The sequence below is a fragment of the Typopeltis vanoorti genome, chromosome 25, assembly GCF_054136105.1.
Source record: "Typopeltis vanoorti isolate ZY-2024b chromosome 25, IOZ_Tvanoo_1.0, whole genome shotgun sequence".
In the NCBI taxonomy this organism is placed as follows: domain Eukaryota; kingdom Metazoa; phylum Arthropoda; class Arachnida; order Uropygi; family Thelyphonidae; genus Typopeltis; species Typopeltis vanoorti.
The window spans coordinates 41,014,558-41,029,679 of record NC_143573.1 but is presented as its reverse complement, the minus strand read 5'-3'; the positions used below and the strand labels follow the sequence as shown (position 1 = coordinate 41,029,679).

The following is a 15,122-nucleotide window of genomic DNA, read 5'->3' as shown; positions in this document are numbered from 1 at the left end:
TACCTCACACCTACTAACTCTATATAAAGCCCAAATCCACTCAGCCATGGAATATTGCTCCCAAATTTGAGATGGTGCACCAAAATCCTCTCTAAGAATGCTCAACTCTATACAGAAGAGGACAATCTGGCTAATTAATGATCCTCTCTCACAGATTCACTTAATCCCTCTCTCACAGATGTTCGGTTTCTGCCTTGTGCTTCTTCTATAGATACTTTCATGGCTAGTGTTCTGCTGAATTAGTCACTATTATTCCTCCACTTTCCTCCAAAATCATTGAAACAAGAGCCATGCTAACCAAGACCCTTTTACAGTCCATCTTAAAACTCACCAAATTAACTTCACTGCCTTCTCTTTTAATCCATCTATTTCTGTTCTTTGGAACAGTCTCACCCAAAGATTACAACCCTCAGCTGTTCAAGCAAAATGTGAACAGACTCTTCCTTTCTTCTATTCCTCTTGCCCACACCCAAAGCACTAGTGTGCTATAGGTCTTTGTGGCCTTTTGTGTATAAACCACAAAATAAAAAACTTTCATGAATCTGGAAAAGGCATATGACAGGTGACAAGAGGAAAGCTCTTCAAATTACCAGTTATATGGTATAAATGGGATATTATATCAAGCAATACATAATCTCTATTTATAAGTCAGCAGTTAGAATTGAAGGAGTTGTAGGAAGATTGCATGCTGGTAAATAAAGTATGCGACAAGAGTGCACATTATCTCTAATATTATTCATTATCTATATGGACTACATTATGAAGTGATATTAAATCTGATATCAAATTCTTGTTAATCTCAGCTCTCTACTTTATGCAGATGTTGTATTTCTGAATAAATCCAGTAGTTTGCAAGTTCCTTGACTAATAAAATCAGCAATAAAAAGACAAAGATGATAAAATAAGAAACATCGAAAACATTAACTGCATCCTAAATAGAAGGAAAAGACACAGAGGAAGACCAATATGTAGGTGGATTGATACTGTATAAATTGCCTTAGAAGATAGAAATATAAGATCTGATAATGAAATATTGCTAATCTTTCCTCTTCATTCTACCTTAGATTAGATCTACTCACACATTCTTGACAGATAACAAATTAATTTGGAGAAAAATTGTTTATCAGAAGTTAGTAATAGTATAACTTTTTCATGTAGTACTAGCATCCTGCACATGCATCCTGAGGGTATGTATCAGAAATTTGATGATGAGAAATATCTTGGATCCATCATCAATGCGAAGAAGTGCTGTTCAGAACACATCAGAAGATTAAGAATAGTTAAGACAATAGTCAGAGACTTATCTAAGAAGGATAGTTCTTTCACTACAGGAACAAAGCTGAGGATTTTGGATGCAACTGCGTTTTCTGTAGTTACTTATGGATGTGAACCTTAGAACTTAAAGAAGAGTGGAAAAAAAAAATCCTAATTGCTTTTGAGATGAGTGTTACAAGAGACTACTAAAAACATCACAAGTTGATAATTTCCTGATGTGTACCTTCAAGGGATATTCAGGCTACTATGAAAGCACTACATGATTAAGTTTACATTATTAATAATCACCTATCAACAATTTTCCTACAAATTACTTATCGGCACTCCAATATTATATCTACTATTTTGTTCTTCTATAGCACTTCTGCCTGAATCAATCCACCTAGATTTGGTCTTCCTCTGCATATTCTTCTTGTCATCTTGACATCAAACATTTGATGTCAAGATGACAAGAAGTTTTGCTAATATTTCCTCCCCATTCTACCTTAGATTAGATCTGCTCATTCATTCTTGAATGCAAACAATGGCAAGTTCCTTCCTAATGTCTTCATTTTTGATATGATTCTGCAACTGATGCCATCTGTTCACTCCCCTAATCTTTCACAGAACTCTCATATATGTAGTGTATGATCTTTGATCAAGTGTCTTATTTCTAACCCAACTCTGAGATCCATCATAAATTTGGTTTATGATGGATTTCAGAGTTGGGATCCATCATAAACCTTCGGAAAAATTGTGCCTAAATAAATGAAATGTTTTTCTTGTTGTATAGGTTCTCCTTCCAGAATACAGTTGTTGTTTCCAATGTTTCTACCTTTAATTGCACTGTCTTTGTATTTTTTATTACTGATTTTCATATCAAATTTATTAAGACGGCTATTCAATTTAGTCAGAAAATCTTACTGACTTTACAGGATTTATTTAGAAAAATAACATGATCTGCATAAAGTAAAGAGCTGAGATTAACATCACTAATTTTGATATCAGGTTTAATGCCACATTCTTTTATACTGTGATTCACATACATGATGTGTAGGAGTGTGTATAATGTATAATATAATGTGCATCCATGACTTACACCTGATTTTACATCAAATCATCTTCCTGCTCCTTCAGTTCTAACTGCTAATTTACAACTTAAATACAGATTATATGTTGATTTGTATAATGTTCTATTTATCCCATATAAATGTAGTTGTTTTGAAAAGTTTATCCCTGAGCACCTTGTTATATGCCTTTTCCAGATCTAGAAAACTTAAGTATAGGTCCCTGTCATATTCCCCTGATTTCTCAGCTATTTGGTATAATTTCACCTGAACCCAGCTTGTTCTTCTCTGAGTTTTTCTTCCACCATTTTTCTCAACCTCTTTTCAAGTATGCTTTCATAAATCTTACCTGGAACACTTAGTAGAGAAATTCCTCTGTAATTATCACATTCGTTTTTTTTTTTAATAGGGAGAACTATGAGAGCAATACTCCAATCATCTAGAATTCGACCTTCTGCCCAGGGCCAAAACTTTGTCAGAAGGTTGTATATCTTGTGGTTGAATATCATCTACTCCAGCTACCCTTCCACATTTCAAGTTTTTGATCAAGTTTTTAAGTTTTTTGCTTCCCAATAGTGGAGACAAGTAAAAGCACGTGATCCAGTGGGATATACATTGGTGACTTCACTGGAAGTGATGTTGCTCTGGCGAATGATGCATGACCAAATGAAAGACTAGAAAACCAATGTACTGCAATGTGGAAAACTAGTAACCACTGTGCAGAAAAAAATTCAAAAACTGAAATAAACCAAGTAAAAAAGGACAAAATATGCCACATATCACATTACACATATAAACCAATAGCAAAAAAAAAAAAAAAATCCAACATAATTAAAAAATGCACACAACAAAAATAAACCTAATAAAACAGAAAAAACTCCTCACTTATAAAAGCAAGAAAGCAAATGGCAAACAACATATCAAGATTTTTCTGCACATAATAATAACACACATGATGAGGAGGTTTTGTGGTGAGGCCAGGTGAGTATGTGTTTTGAGGAGGGAAAGGGTGGGCAAGTATGCTTTTTGAGGTGAAGGGGGAGGGGAGATGGGCATGTGTTTTTGAGGTGGCAGGTAGGATGGGTGGGTGTTTTGAAGGGGGCAGCAAAGTGTATTTTTTTGAGGTAGGGAAGGCAGGAATGCATTAGATTAGCTCTTCTGAAGGGCCAGGCCAGAGGTATGTGTTTATTCTTGTGCCTGCATTTCTAGTATTGGATTTTTTCATTTTTTTTTTTGTGGGGTATTTTTTGTTTGTGTTGGAGTGGTGATTGAATTGTTTCACTAACTTTAAATGTGAGGCTAACTCTTGAATGGAATGGTAATTGGATAGTTTCAATGACTCTGAATGGTCAGGTTAACTCTCTGAGGGCCACCAGAGAGTTAAACTGACCATGGTTAACATAAATAGCCTTGGTGTATATTAGTACCAAAAAGTGGACTACAGGTTAGATAATCCAGAAACCTGCTCTAGATACCAAACATGAAAATATCATTAGGCCTCAAATAAGCAGGATGGCGATCTCACCATGGGTGATGAAAATGGCAAACTACCTAAAGTCATTCAGAAACACAGTGACAACTGTTAACCAAAGAGTAGAGATACTATCCAACCAATTATTATTATTATTTGACACCTCCAGGGAATCCAAAGACTCATTGAGGGAAGGCGCCTGCTCTACAACTCTGCCTCCACCAAATGACCGCAAACTACCAATGCCATCTAGTGCCAACCACCACCACTAGTTTTTCCACAGACAATCACAACATCCATGCCCACGACGGGATTCGAACCCGCACTAACCACTCGACCAGCCAGGCTGGCCTTTATGCTAAAATAAATGGCGCAGTAAATAAAAGAGTGATTAGAATCATGTGAAATCATAGAAAAAGGCAATGCATTGTGATCAGCTGTAAAAATGACCAGTTTGTTTCAGGAAAATCCATGAAGCTCTGTGAAACTAGAAATGTGGTGGCATACCAAATAAGAAACTGGTCACGGTCATTTGTGCTAAACAAAACAAAGAGTCAAAAATAAACATATTGTAATGTATTAAAAATGAATGGTCAGATATGCTATTTAAGGAGTGGTTCAGAAACTGTAAAAGTATATTTCACTCATTAATTTTAAGTCAATTAGTATATTGTATTGCAAGTAGTGATAAGAGACTGCCAGACTAGAAGATATTTTTCAGTACTGAGAACACATTTCTAAACATATAAACAATGCTAGTTGCTGCTGTCACATTCTGTAGCATGATGTGTATCACATCTCAGATCCATAGTCGTTTGATTTTTGATAAAAGTTTAAGAGAAAAAAAAAAATCCTTAGCCCACCCATACCATTAGTGTACCACTGGTTTCCAACAAGCTAAAAACCACAGGCTTGGGATATGACATGCATCATGCTACAGGACGCGACATCAATAACTAGCATTGTTTCAATGCATATAGAGTAATTAATATGTTTTATCTGGTCATTTGTTTGCATATACTAATTGTGAAGTTCTGATAATATCTGCTGTGTGTAATTAAGTTTTTTAATATATAAGTTTTGGTATCCCTGATAATGAAAGTCTAGCAACTTACAAAACTTGTTGGGTTATATTGTTTCTTTTATTATGTTATATTTAGAAATTTGTTGAGGAGTGCTGCTGATGACAGCAGGAGAATTATGTCAGGGTTGAGATACAAGGAGAAAAAAGTGATAGTGGTTTCGAAGTAGTATGGTGTGAAGTGGAGGTTGATAGAATATTTGGTGGGGTATTGCTACAGGCCAGGGAATGTGGAGACAAAGAAATGTATGGGCTACTTAGTTTAGTGAGCAAGAAAAGGGTGAGTTTTGCCATTTCAATCAATGGCAATATTGATTGGAATGAAAATATAGCATCAGGGAATAAGGGGAATGAATTTCCCAACTTTTTAAAGGACAACAATCTTAGGCAGTATGTAACAGAGGTTAAGAGTCTTAGATCTGGCTACATCATCAGAGGATGTCATTATGAATGAAGTGCTTAATCTTCCCCTTGTTGGTGAGAGCTATCATGAAGTGTTCACCTGGATTGCGGCTATTCACACGAGAAATTTTATATAGAAGAGATATATGTGGAACAACAAGGCTGGGATTATGGAAAGCTTAGGAGACAACTGGAAGCTATAGTGTTGAAAGAAGAGTTGGGTGGGAAGGATATATATGCTGTGTGGGAATTGATTAAGAGCTATTTAACAGTAACGATATCTGAGATGAAAGGTGAAAGATGAAAAGACTAAATAATGGATGAATGAAAAGATTAAGCATGAAATCTGGAAGAACCCACTGTAAAGGAGCACAAGGTGAATGCTGGTAATGATCAGTTGCATGAAGAGTACAAAGATTAGGCCAGGAAGGTAACTCAATCGGTAAAGGGAGCAAAAGTGCAGTGCGAGAAGAAGTTAGCCAATAAAGCTAAGAAAAATCCTAGTGAATTTTTTCGATGTTAAGCAAGCAGAAGGAAAAATGACTATAGGAGGATGATGCTAGGAGGAGAAGCTGGAGTGTAAAAGATATGGCAAAGAAGAGACTGGTAGTGAATGAGCAGGAAATTTTTGAGGAATTAAATAACCTTGATATTAATAAGACAATAGGGTGCCTTATTAATTGAAGTTATGGTTCCCTTGAGGATATGCGCTATGGAATTAAATGGCACCTTTGGCACTATTTAAACATGAGTCTTGCAACAGGATGAGACCCAAAGGAAGAAAGGTTGGAAAAATTGTTCCAATTCAAAAGGGGAGAGAATAAGACTAAGGCTACAAATTATAGGCTAAGCTGTTTGTCTAGGGTTATTGTCGTTAAGGCATTAGAGAAGTTGGTGAGGACTAGGATTTAGAAGTGAATTGATAATAGCAGCATTCTTTATGGTGGTCATCATGGGTTTGTTGGAGGGGAGAGATCATGCTTCAGCAATCTGCTTAGATATTACAAGATGAAAAATTCACTCAATCAAGGAGATGCGTATACAGTGGTGTACTTGGATTTTTCAAAGACTACCACACGACAAGCTGGTAGCTAAATTGAAACAGATTGAATTAGATAACTAGTAAGTTGGATAGCTAATTGGTTGTTGGACTGGCATCAGCGGGTTGTATATATGGGGAGGAGTGGTATCCCAAAAGAGGAAGGTCACTAGTGTAATGACACGGAATTTGTTTTTGGACCATTAATGTTTACCTTGTATGTTAATGACATTAAGGCCAGCTTAACTGGAGATGTGTAGCTGTTTGCCAATGATGCAAAGTTAGGAAAGGCTATGAGAAGTAGAGCAAACATTGTGGTCATGCAGGGGGATCTGAATAGACTATGTGAGTAGACAAATGACATATAAGTGGCACTATCAATTTAATGTTGCAAAGTGCAAGGTTGGGATGCAGAGTATACAAACAATTAATGGAGAAATTTTGGAGGTGGAGGAGATGAGAGATCTGGGAGTGATGGTGGACAGAGACTTGAAGTTCAGAGGTCACATTGCTAAAATTGTAAGAACATACCAACAGCTTATGGCAATGATGAAGATGACACTGACATGCAGAAGCAAAGATGTTATGGTTCCCTTGTATAAGGCTTTGATCAGGCAGCAAATGGACCACTGTGCACAGATTTGGTCACTGAGTTTTCAGGGGATGAGGATGCATTGGAGAAGGTCCAGAGAAGGTTTACTAAGTTAATAGCAGGTCTTTGCAATATCAGATACAAGGAGAGATTAAGGGAATGCAATTTATAGAGCCACTGTGAATAGAAGAAGAGGGGATTATGACAGACATATGAGTTGGTGAGGAGTTGTTACCAGATTAATGTAGAGAAAATATTTCACAGAGTGGAGGGAGGCAGGTAGAACTAGAAGCCACCACGGAAGCTGTATAAGGAGGGTGTGAGTAAAGGAATGAAAAGCAGGTTCTTTGCATGAAGAATAATTGGTAAGTGGAATGCACTGCCTGAAAGTGTGGCAAGTGTAGAAACTGTGAATGGGCTCATGGCACTGTTTGATGATCTTTCGGCACAAGAGAGTATAGACAGACCTCCTGCAATTAGCCCTTTGACTCCAATGTAGATCAGATATTAAGATATTAATAATAATAATATGGTCACAATACAAAAATTAACTGAAGACCTGCTAAATCACAGAGACATTCTTATTCATTCAGAAGATATATTACTTACAGAATTGCAGAACATAACCAAAAGTAATTGTTTTAATAAAATTAATGAAATAGAGTGATTTGTTACAACCAAAAAAGAATCCTATGCGTTAACATTATATGTACAATGCCTATACAAAAAGCACTTGTAAAAACAGACATCTTACTAATATGCTACACTCATTACACTGGACGTTTACTGTCTATTTATTGTCTACTACCTGTCCTTCCTTCCTTCCTTCCCAATGTCCTGGAGGGCATCATATTATTTCTATGTTTGTTCTATCTCAGGCGACAATAAAGTGTGCAATAAAGAAATACCATCAGAGAAAGCAACTATTTCATTATCAAAGGTTTTTCTATAATTAATGAATTGGAAAAAAAATAAAATAAAGCATTGCTGCTATGCTACTCATCTAATCTTTGTCTTTGATGATTTAGCTCTTCTATCTCTCTAAGAAAAAAAGAGCTAAACTTTTCAACCGATGCATCATCCCAGATATGACATATACATCAGAAACATGGCCAATAACCAAACGAATACTGGACAAAATGAGAAAAACTGAGTGGAGAATAGCCATACTAAATATCAAACTGAAAGACAAAATAAGGAATGAAGGTATAGGAGAGGAAACAAAAGTGTTGGATATAGGAGAAGAGATTTTAAAATTAAAATTGAGATGGACAAGACATATTGTTCAGATGAATCATAGATGGACAAAGACAATCACCCAGTGGCATCCATATGAAGGAAGATTAATGTCTGGATGACTAAAGAGAAGATGGAAGGATGACCTAGCAGAGATGGCTGGAGAATGTTTGCAATGGGAAACATTCAACAGAGAAAGTGGGAGGCAAATAAGGTAGGCCAATAACTATAAAAGGCTATAAAAAGGGCTAGAAGAAGAAAGATATCGCTAGGCTGTTGAGGATATCACATACTGAAAGGCAGACAAATGGATGGATGGGTGCTAGAAAGGATCAGCAGAACTTTAAGGTTCCTTCAGGATACTGACAGTAGAAAGTTGTAATACTTTGGACACATTGAAAGGATGGAAGGAGTTCTCAAAATAGTAATAGATGGATGAATGGATGATTTCTCAAAACAGTAATAAAAGGTAATGTTGCCATAAAAAAGAGGAAGAGATAGAAGTCAATGAAATGGATGGATGGTGTGTCTGGAGTAACTGACCTTTGGAGAGTTGAAGACTTCAAAAAGGCATACAACAAGAGCACCTGGCAAGGACTGGTGTGGCACATCAAGCGAGTTACCATATAGCATCTGATGCTGTCAAATAAATAGATGGATGGGTCTCTCTAGGTTGGTTATCTTTATTTTATATCACTCCCACATCCACGAAAAGTTGGAAACCAGTGGTAGACTAATACAGGTAACCCTCGTATAACACAGATGTTAGGTTCCATAGAAATGCCGTGTTGTATAAATTGCGTTATGCGAGACTCAGATCACATAGAAAAAGTAGGGTTATGTTCTGAAATCTTTTTTTTAATTATATAAACAACAATGACATATCCAGCAAAAGTATATTTTTATTTAATTCAGGTAATTCATGTAAGTTAAGAAAACATATAAACTATGAAGCAAAATACATAGTATAAACTTATAAAAATTACAAATTGCATGTAAAGTTCATTGCACGTAATGAACAAATGTTTTAGCCAAAATAAAATAAAGTGCATATTTTAATCATCATCACTATCTTCAAAAATAGCATTTTGTAGATGTTCTTTATTTACGACTGTCCAGACGATGTCATCACTTGAAATCTCTTGGACATCATTTGTATAATTTTCATTGCATACTTCGGCTGGTTTAGTTATCAAGAAGGCAGTAATAAGACCTTAATATGCTGCAATTTTTTTATTAAGTTCATAATATGGAGCTAAACAAATATCCAATTGCCTAGTGAATTTTCTGGAGCGTTCCATTGAGGGATCATTATCCGTAAAATAACTTCTAACTTTCTAGCCAAGTAAAATCCTTTTGCTAATTTCTTTAAACTGAATTCTTTAACAGATTCATCAAAATCTTCAGCAGAACTTTCCCCACCATTTGGTTCGACGTCATCTATTAATTGTACCAGTTTTTCTTCATTTAAATCTTTCCCCATCAATTAATTCACTAATTTCGTTTTTAACCATATCACAAAAGCCCTCTAAATGGCCATTACTATAAAAATAATTTTTTTTACAAAAAAAAAAAGCATTATATATTGTATGTAACTCACCAGAAAATAAAGTGCTCAACTTGAGATTACTGCACTTATGATTTTTAATGTGCTTTCCTGGCAGAAAACGAAAACAATTTTCAACATAAACACTTTATACAGCAAACAATTGATGTACATGCATGCTAAAGGGTATTTCCCTTAATATAAATTCACTATTTATAACTGCATGTGCGATACGAGCAGACGCAAATTTAACGAAGATAAAATTTGATTTTTTTTTAAAGTCGCCATGGTGAAAAATACATGAAAAGATAAAGGTTTACTACAATTTGTAGACTGCATTATATCAAGATTGAGTTGTATAAGTACCGCACTGAACAAGGGTTACTACAATTTGTAGAACGTGTTATATTGAAACCGCGTTGTATGAGGGTTACCTGTACTGTGGGTGGTCAATTTTTTCTTTTTTAAATTTTATTTATTTTACACACAGTCTGGAAACTCTGCTTCAAAGCCCAAACACAGAAGTTTAAGCCATTTCATGTTCCTAACAAACAGGATAGTGATCTCATACTGGGTGATGAAATTCATCTCCCACTTAAAAGCAATCACAAACATCCATGCCCACATGGTGGAATTTGAACCTGCAGTCTGCCAGTTGGAGAACAAGTGGGTTAACTACTTGGTCAACCGAGTGGACAAAATATCCATAATTTAGATGGATATTTCAGTATTATGATAAGACACCTATTGTCAAGAGGCAATTTGTCTGTTGATTCTTATGTATTAATTTTATGTATATGGCTGGTTCACAGAAAAAAATTCAAATAGAGGCATTTCCTATTATGCCTTGATAAATATGCAATTACAATCCCAGTCACAATTACTACTCACTAAATATTATCTTCCACTGCTGTTATCATCACTTATTTATGAAAACATACAATAAATGTTAGGAAATAAATTTATACCCTCCTAATGGTTAAAAAAAATTGTCTGGAAACAATAAATAAAAATCGCAAATCATAACAAAATCATGAGCCTCTGCAGCTCAGTCAGTTTCAACAGAGTCCTTTGTTGAAAGTTTTTTTTTTCACTTGGTCATAACCGGTCTGGGTAGTGGTCCTTCCCATGATGCATAGCATTATAATTGTCTGTAAGGATATGTGTGTTGCATCATGGGATACTAAGGCAATTAATGTGAAGTCATTAGCCTCTGTATACAAGTAGCTCAGTCATGAAGTGACTTTACGCACAAACTTTGTTTGCTTACACTTGGATAAAGGAGGAAACCAAAAATATAATTTCTTGGCACTTTAATTTAGAGCCCTTCGGTTGTAAACACCTAGGTTCAAATCGTGTTTATGGTGTGAAGAACCTTTATCATCACTTTTCAAGCAAAGGTATATAGCCAGTCTCATATGTAAGTGAAGGGTTTTTCTTCCAGAAACTCAAGTTTTTCATACCTCAAAACAGGCAAAATGGCTCCATGAACATGTATATCTATAGACACAGAATACTATTGGATAAGGAATGGAATGAGGAAACCACCCAGTTCTATAATAATTCATTAGTCAAGTAGCATTGCTATCCCACCAACCACATGGTTGAAGGAAAACACACAACATTTTTGTTTTATGTCTGCAACTCCAAAGCCATAATTTATTTCATTTGCTTGTTTTCTTGTGCCACTAGTCAGGACAAGTCAAAACTTCCAGCAATTTTAATATTTAAAATATTAGTAAAGCAAAATTGCAAAATGTAGCTGACTATTTAAAATATAGAGTAGAGATGCAAAGAAGAGAAATGAACAAAGTATTAAAAAAAAAAAAAAAACTACTCTTTTTTGCTTTCTATTGACAGCAGGACTTTCATTTCACCACGTGTGTGTATATATATATATTAAAGTAAATCTATTTAAGCACAACTCTTATCAACAAGATGATTTTCACAAAGAATTAAGAGAATTCAAAGTCTAACATAATGCAAGTATGAAATTGATTAATATTCAGTTTATATTTCAAAATAAAAATACCTTTGCTAAATACTGCTCCAAAAAGGCTGCAATATCAATTTCCCAATTTTTGTTTAAATCTCGAACTGGATTCAATAATTCACTCAGCATGGTTTCTATATCCATTGTCAGTTCAGAACTTCACAGATAATATTCAAATAACTATCATAAAAAGAAAGCAAGATATACACATATAGATATTTGTGTGCAGTACACATATAATATATAACTAATGATTTCATGTCAGTTCTTTATTCATATATCATAAAATGTGGAACACATCATTATTTTACATATCATCCTTGCACAGAGGAACCGTGCTAATCTTTTCTGTATCATTCCAATTTTAGTAGAGTTTAAGCTGCTTATTGTGATCACTTTAGAACAGTCACTTTTCAATAACAATAACATTAAGCAAAGGATGGGGGAAGAAGTCCGATCACACCTCCTCGCGACTCCCCCCCCCCCGGACCCTTGAAGCGCTTGACCAAATTTCTTATGGTCCGATTTCAAGGTGACTAACATGGCAACGGCATCCAATTTTCTAATGAAGAGTCAACTGCCCCAATACTGAACTGACACCCACTCACATCTTTGCCTGTCCAGCAATTGCAGTGGCCTTGTGGGAAGTGGATCCTAGTCCTGAACGGCAGCTCTGTGCAAGCAGGATCATCGACATGGCCGGGGCAGTGCGGGGAGCACACTAGAAGCATCTAGGACTCTTCAAAGGACAAGACAACAACAACAACATTAAGCAAAGGATATAAAAAATTGCATCATTTATTTCAATTTATTATTATAAACAACTTTTTAATAAGCAACAACATAAAATTAATGTTGTTGCTTATTAAAAATGCTGTGTTATGATGTCATGTGTTTGAATATAGTAGTTCATGAATAAATTGCTCATACTCATAATGCCTTTCGAAGTTTGTTGCTCTATACTGTACATGCAACGAAGTATTCGTAGAGCTTCTTGCATCTGGGCAGTGGTTGGAGGAGCTTCTAAAATTTGTTCTTCTATACTTGTATTAGGTTCACTTTTTTCTACTAGTTTAAAGTTCTCATCCGAAGCAGCTTGACATTTCTGACACTGTCATTGTAGCCACCACTTCAATGTTGTTATCAATATCCAACCAATTTTCAAATTCTTCTTTTGACATAGCATCTGGGGTTTTATCAAAAATTTCATTTGTAAGCTATTCAAATTCTTTGGAAGAAGGAGTTTCAGAGTTTGTTTTAAAAAATCCACCCATTTGGAAGCAGTTTTCAATAGTCTTCCCTGAGACTTGCTTCCATGACATTGCTACCAAATGCAATGTATCAAGAAGGGAAATCTTTTTTTGCAATCACACTTGCATCAGATTGTTCTTTTGCCAGCCTGGTTGGCCGAGTGTTAAGCTTATCTGCTCTCCAGTCAAAAGGCTGCGGGTTCGAATCCTGGGGTGGGCATGGATGTTTGCGATTGTCTGTAAAAATACTAGTGGTGGTGGTAATGGGTGGTAGATGGAGTTAGTGTAGTTGGTGGATTGAGTGGTGGAGACAGAGGCGTAGAGTAGATGCCCTCCCTCGATGAGTCCTTGGACTCCCTGGAGGTGTCACATAATAATATTATCAAGTTCAGGTATAATTCTTGCATGACCTTCCCTGCGATAATAAGCTTTAAAAGCTCACATGATACCTTGGTAACATGATTGAATTAACAATGTAGTGTTCAAAAGCAAGAAGATTACTTTGATGTTCTTTAATGATAAATTGTTTGTGGTTGCAGTGCAGTTGTCTACTAACAAGACAATTTTTTGCTTTAATTTAAGATCCCACTTAACTAACAAATTGTAAAAAATGGAATTAGTCATTATTATTACATAATGTACATATTATTACGTAACACCTCCAGTGAGTCCAAAGACTCATCCAAGTATTTGCACTAGCCATCCAAGCATTTGCAGTAGTCCACAGGCAAACTTATGACACCTTTAAAACATCGAGGATTTTTACTTTTTTCAATCACTAGGAGCTCTGGTTTCTCAACTTTCATATTAGCAAACAAAGAACTGCCGCTCGCTCTTTTGAAGATTTAAATCCTTTAGTACTTTTATTTTAAAACAAATAATTATGCTCAGGCATTACACGAAAATAGAGTCCTGTTTCGTCCATCGTAAATATCCTGGAGAGAATATTCAGCAATAATTTTTGGCCATTCGGTCTTAATCCACACATCAGCTGATAAAAAAATCAGCACTTTTTTCCTTCGCCATGAATATGCTTGTTCACAATATTCTCTTGCTTTTTCCACCTGTTAAACCATCCATCAGTTGCAGTAAAATTTTCTTTGCCCATTTTTTTTTGCACATTCTGCTTTTTTGATGCATCAAAGGTCCATTAATTGAAGCATTCTTTTCATGAATATTACTAAACCAAATTTTTAATGCTGATCTCTTCTGATCCATGTTCTCATTAATAAGAGCTGAAGTTTCAAATGTTTGATCTGTTTTTTAAAATCTTACACAAGGGTTGTTCTGAAATTTTTAAATGTACAGCCACACTACACTGACTCAATTTGGGCAACTTATCATAGCACTCCAAAATTCTTTACTTTTCTTGAAAAGATAAATCTTTACGTTTTTTACTTGCTTCTGCCATAATACTAAGGACTGTTTTAACGAGCACTTAAAAGTCAAATTCACTTATTGAAAGAGAGCACGAAAATAAACTTAAAAAATCATATTTCTACTGTATTAATACCCACCTGCATTTTCCTGGAAGATATAAGATTTATGGAAGAATAAGATTTATAGAAGAATAAGATTTATGGAAGAATAAGATTAAAAAGAAGGTTAACACAAAAGTCATATTTTGACAAATGTTCTTTGTCAAATTTTCTTCTGATCAACCCTTAAAGTTCTTAATTCTGAGATGCAAAAGGCTAAACATTCAAGGATTTTGATAACAATAACTGGAACTTTGATTATAATAGACGGATTATTTTTAATTCATTTTAAATGGTGTGTTTTGGAACCGACTAATTTTGATAAGAAGTCAATTGATAATATTATTCGCAATCACAATAAGCAGATTTTACTGTATATGTACTGCTAGGGAGAAGACAGATGCAACACATGATACGAGCTGTTTTTAAAAATAAATAAATAAGTGTTAGTAGTAAGGAAAAATATTACTGTATTTATTTCATGACAATACTGCTTTTTCAGTTTGTGATATTAAAATTGACAAGTTTTTTTGTATGATTGCATGGTATTTTGTTAGGATTTTACTGTCTCAGTATTATCACAATACAATCTATTTAATAAAGTTTAATGCAATCTACACATGTGTATAGATTGTATTAAACATGGTGGCTGCAGTTTTAGCACAACACCAAGTCCCTCACCATTTAAAGACTACAATATTCATAGCATTGTT

At 35.1% G+C, this 15,122-nt stretch overlaps 1 protein-coding gene and 1 non-coding gene across 5 annotated transcripts in view; both read right to left on the bottom strand.

Moving 5' to 3' along the window:
• Window positions 1-15,122, bottom strand: part of LOC150092682 (condensin-2 complex subunit H2-like) — a 266,667-nt gene that overhangs the window by 221,792 nt on the left and 29,753 nt on the right. For all 4 annotated transcript variants that reach the window (XM_090414632.1, XM_090414635.1, XM_090414633.1 and 1 more), the window contains exon 2: window positions 11,721-11,861. In XM_090414632.1, coding sequence (XP_090270758.1) covers window positions 11,721-11,825 — 105 coding nt within the window. In that variant the 5' untranslated portion in view covers window positions 11,826-11,861. The remainder of the gene's footprint in view (window positions 1-11,720; window positions 11,862-15,122) is intronic.
• On the bottom strand, window positions 11,965-12,069 carry LOC150092683 (U6 spliceosomal RNA). Its single transcript, XR_016550545.1, has one exon. It is a non-coding gene; the product is annotated as a U6 spliceosomal RNA (small nuclear RNA).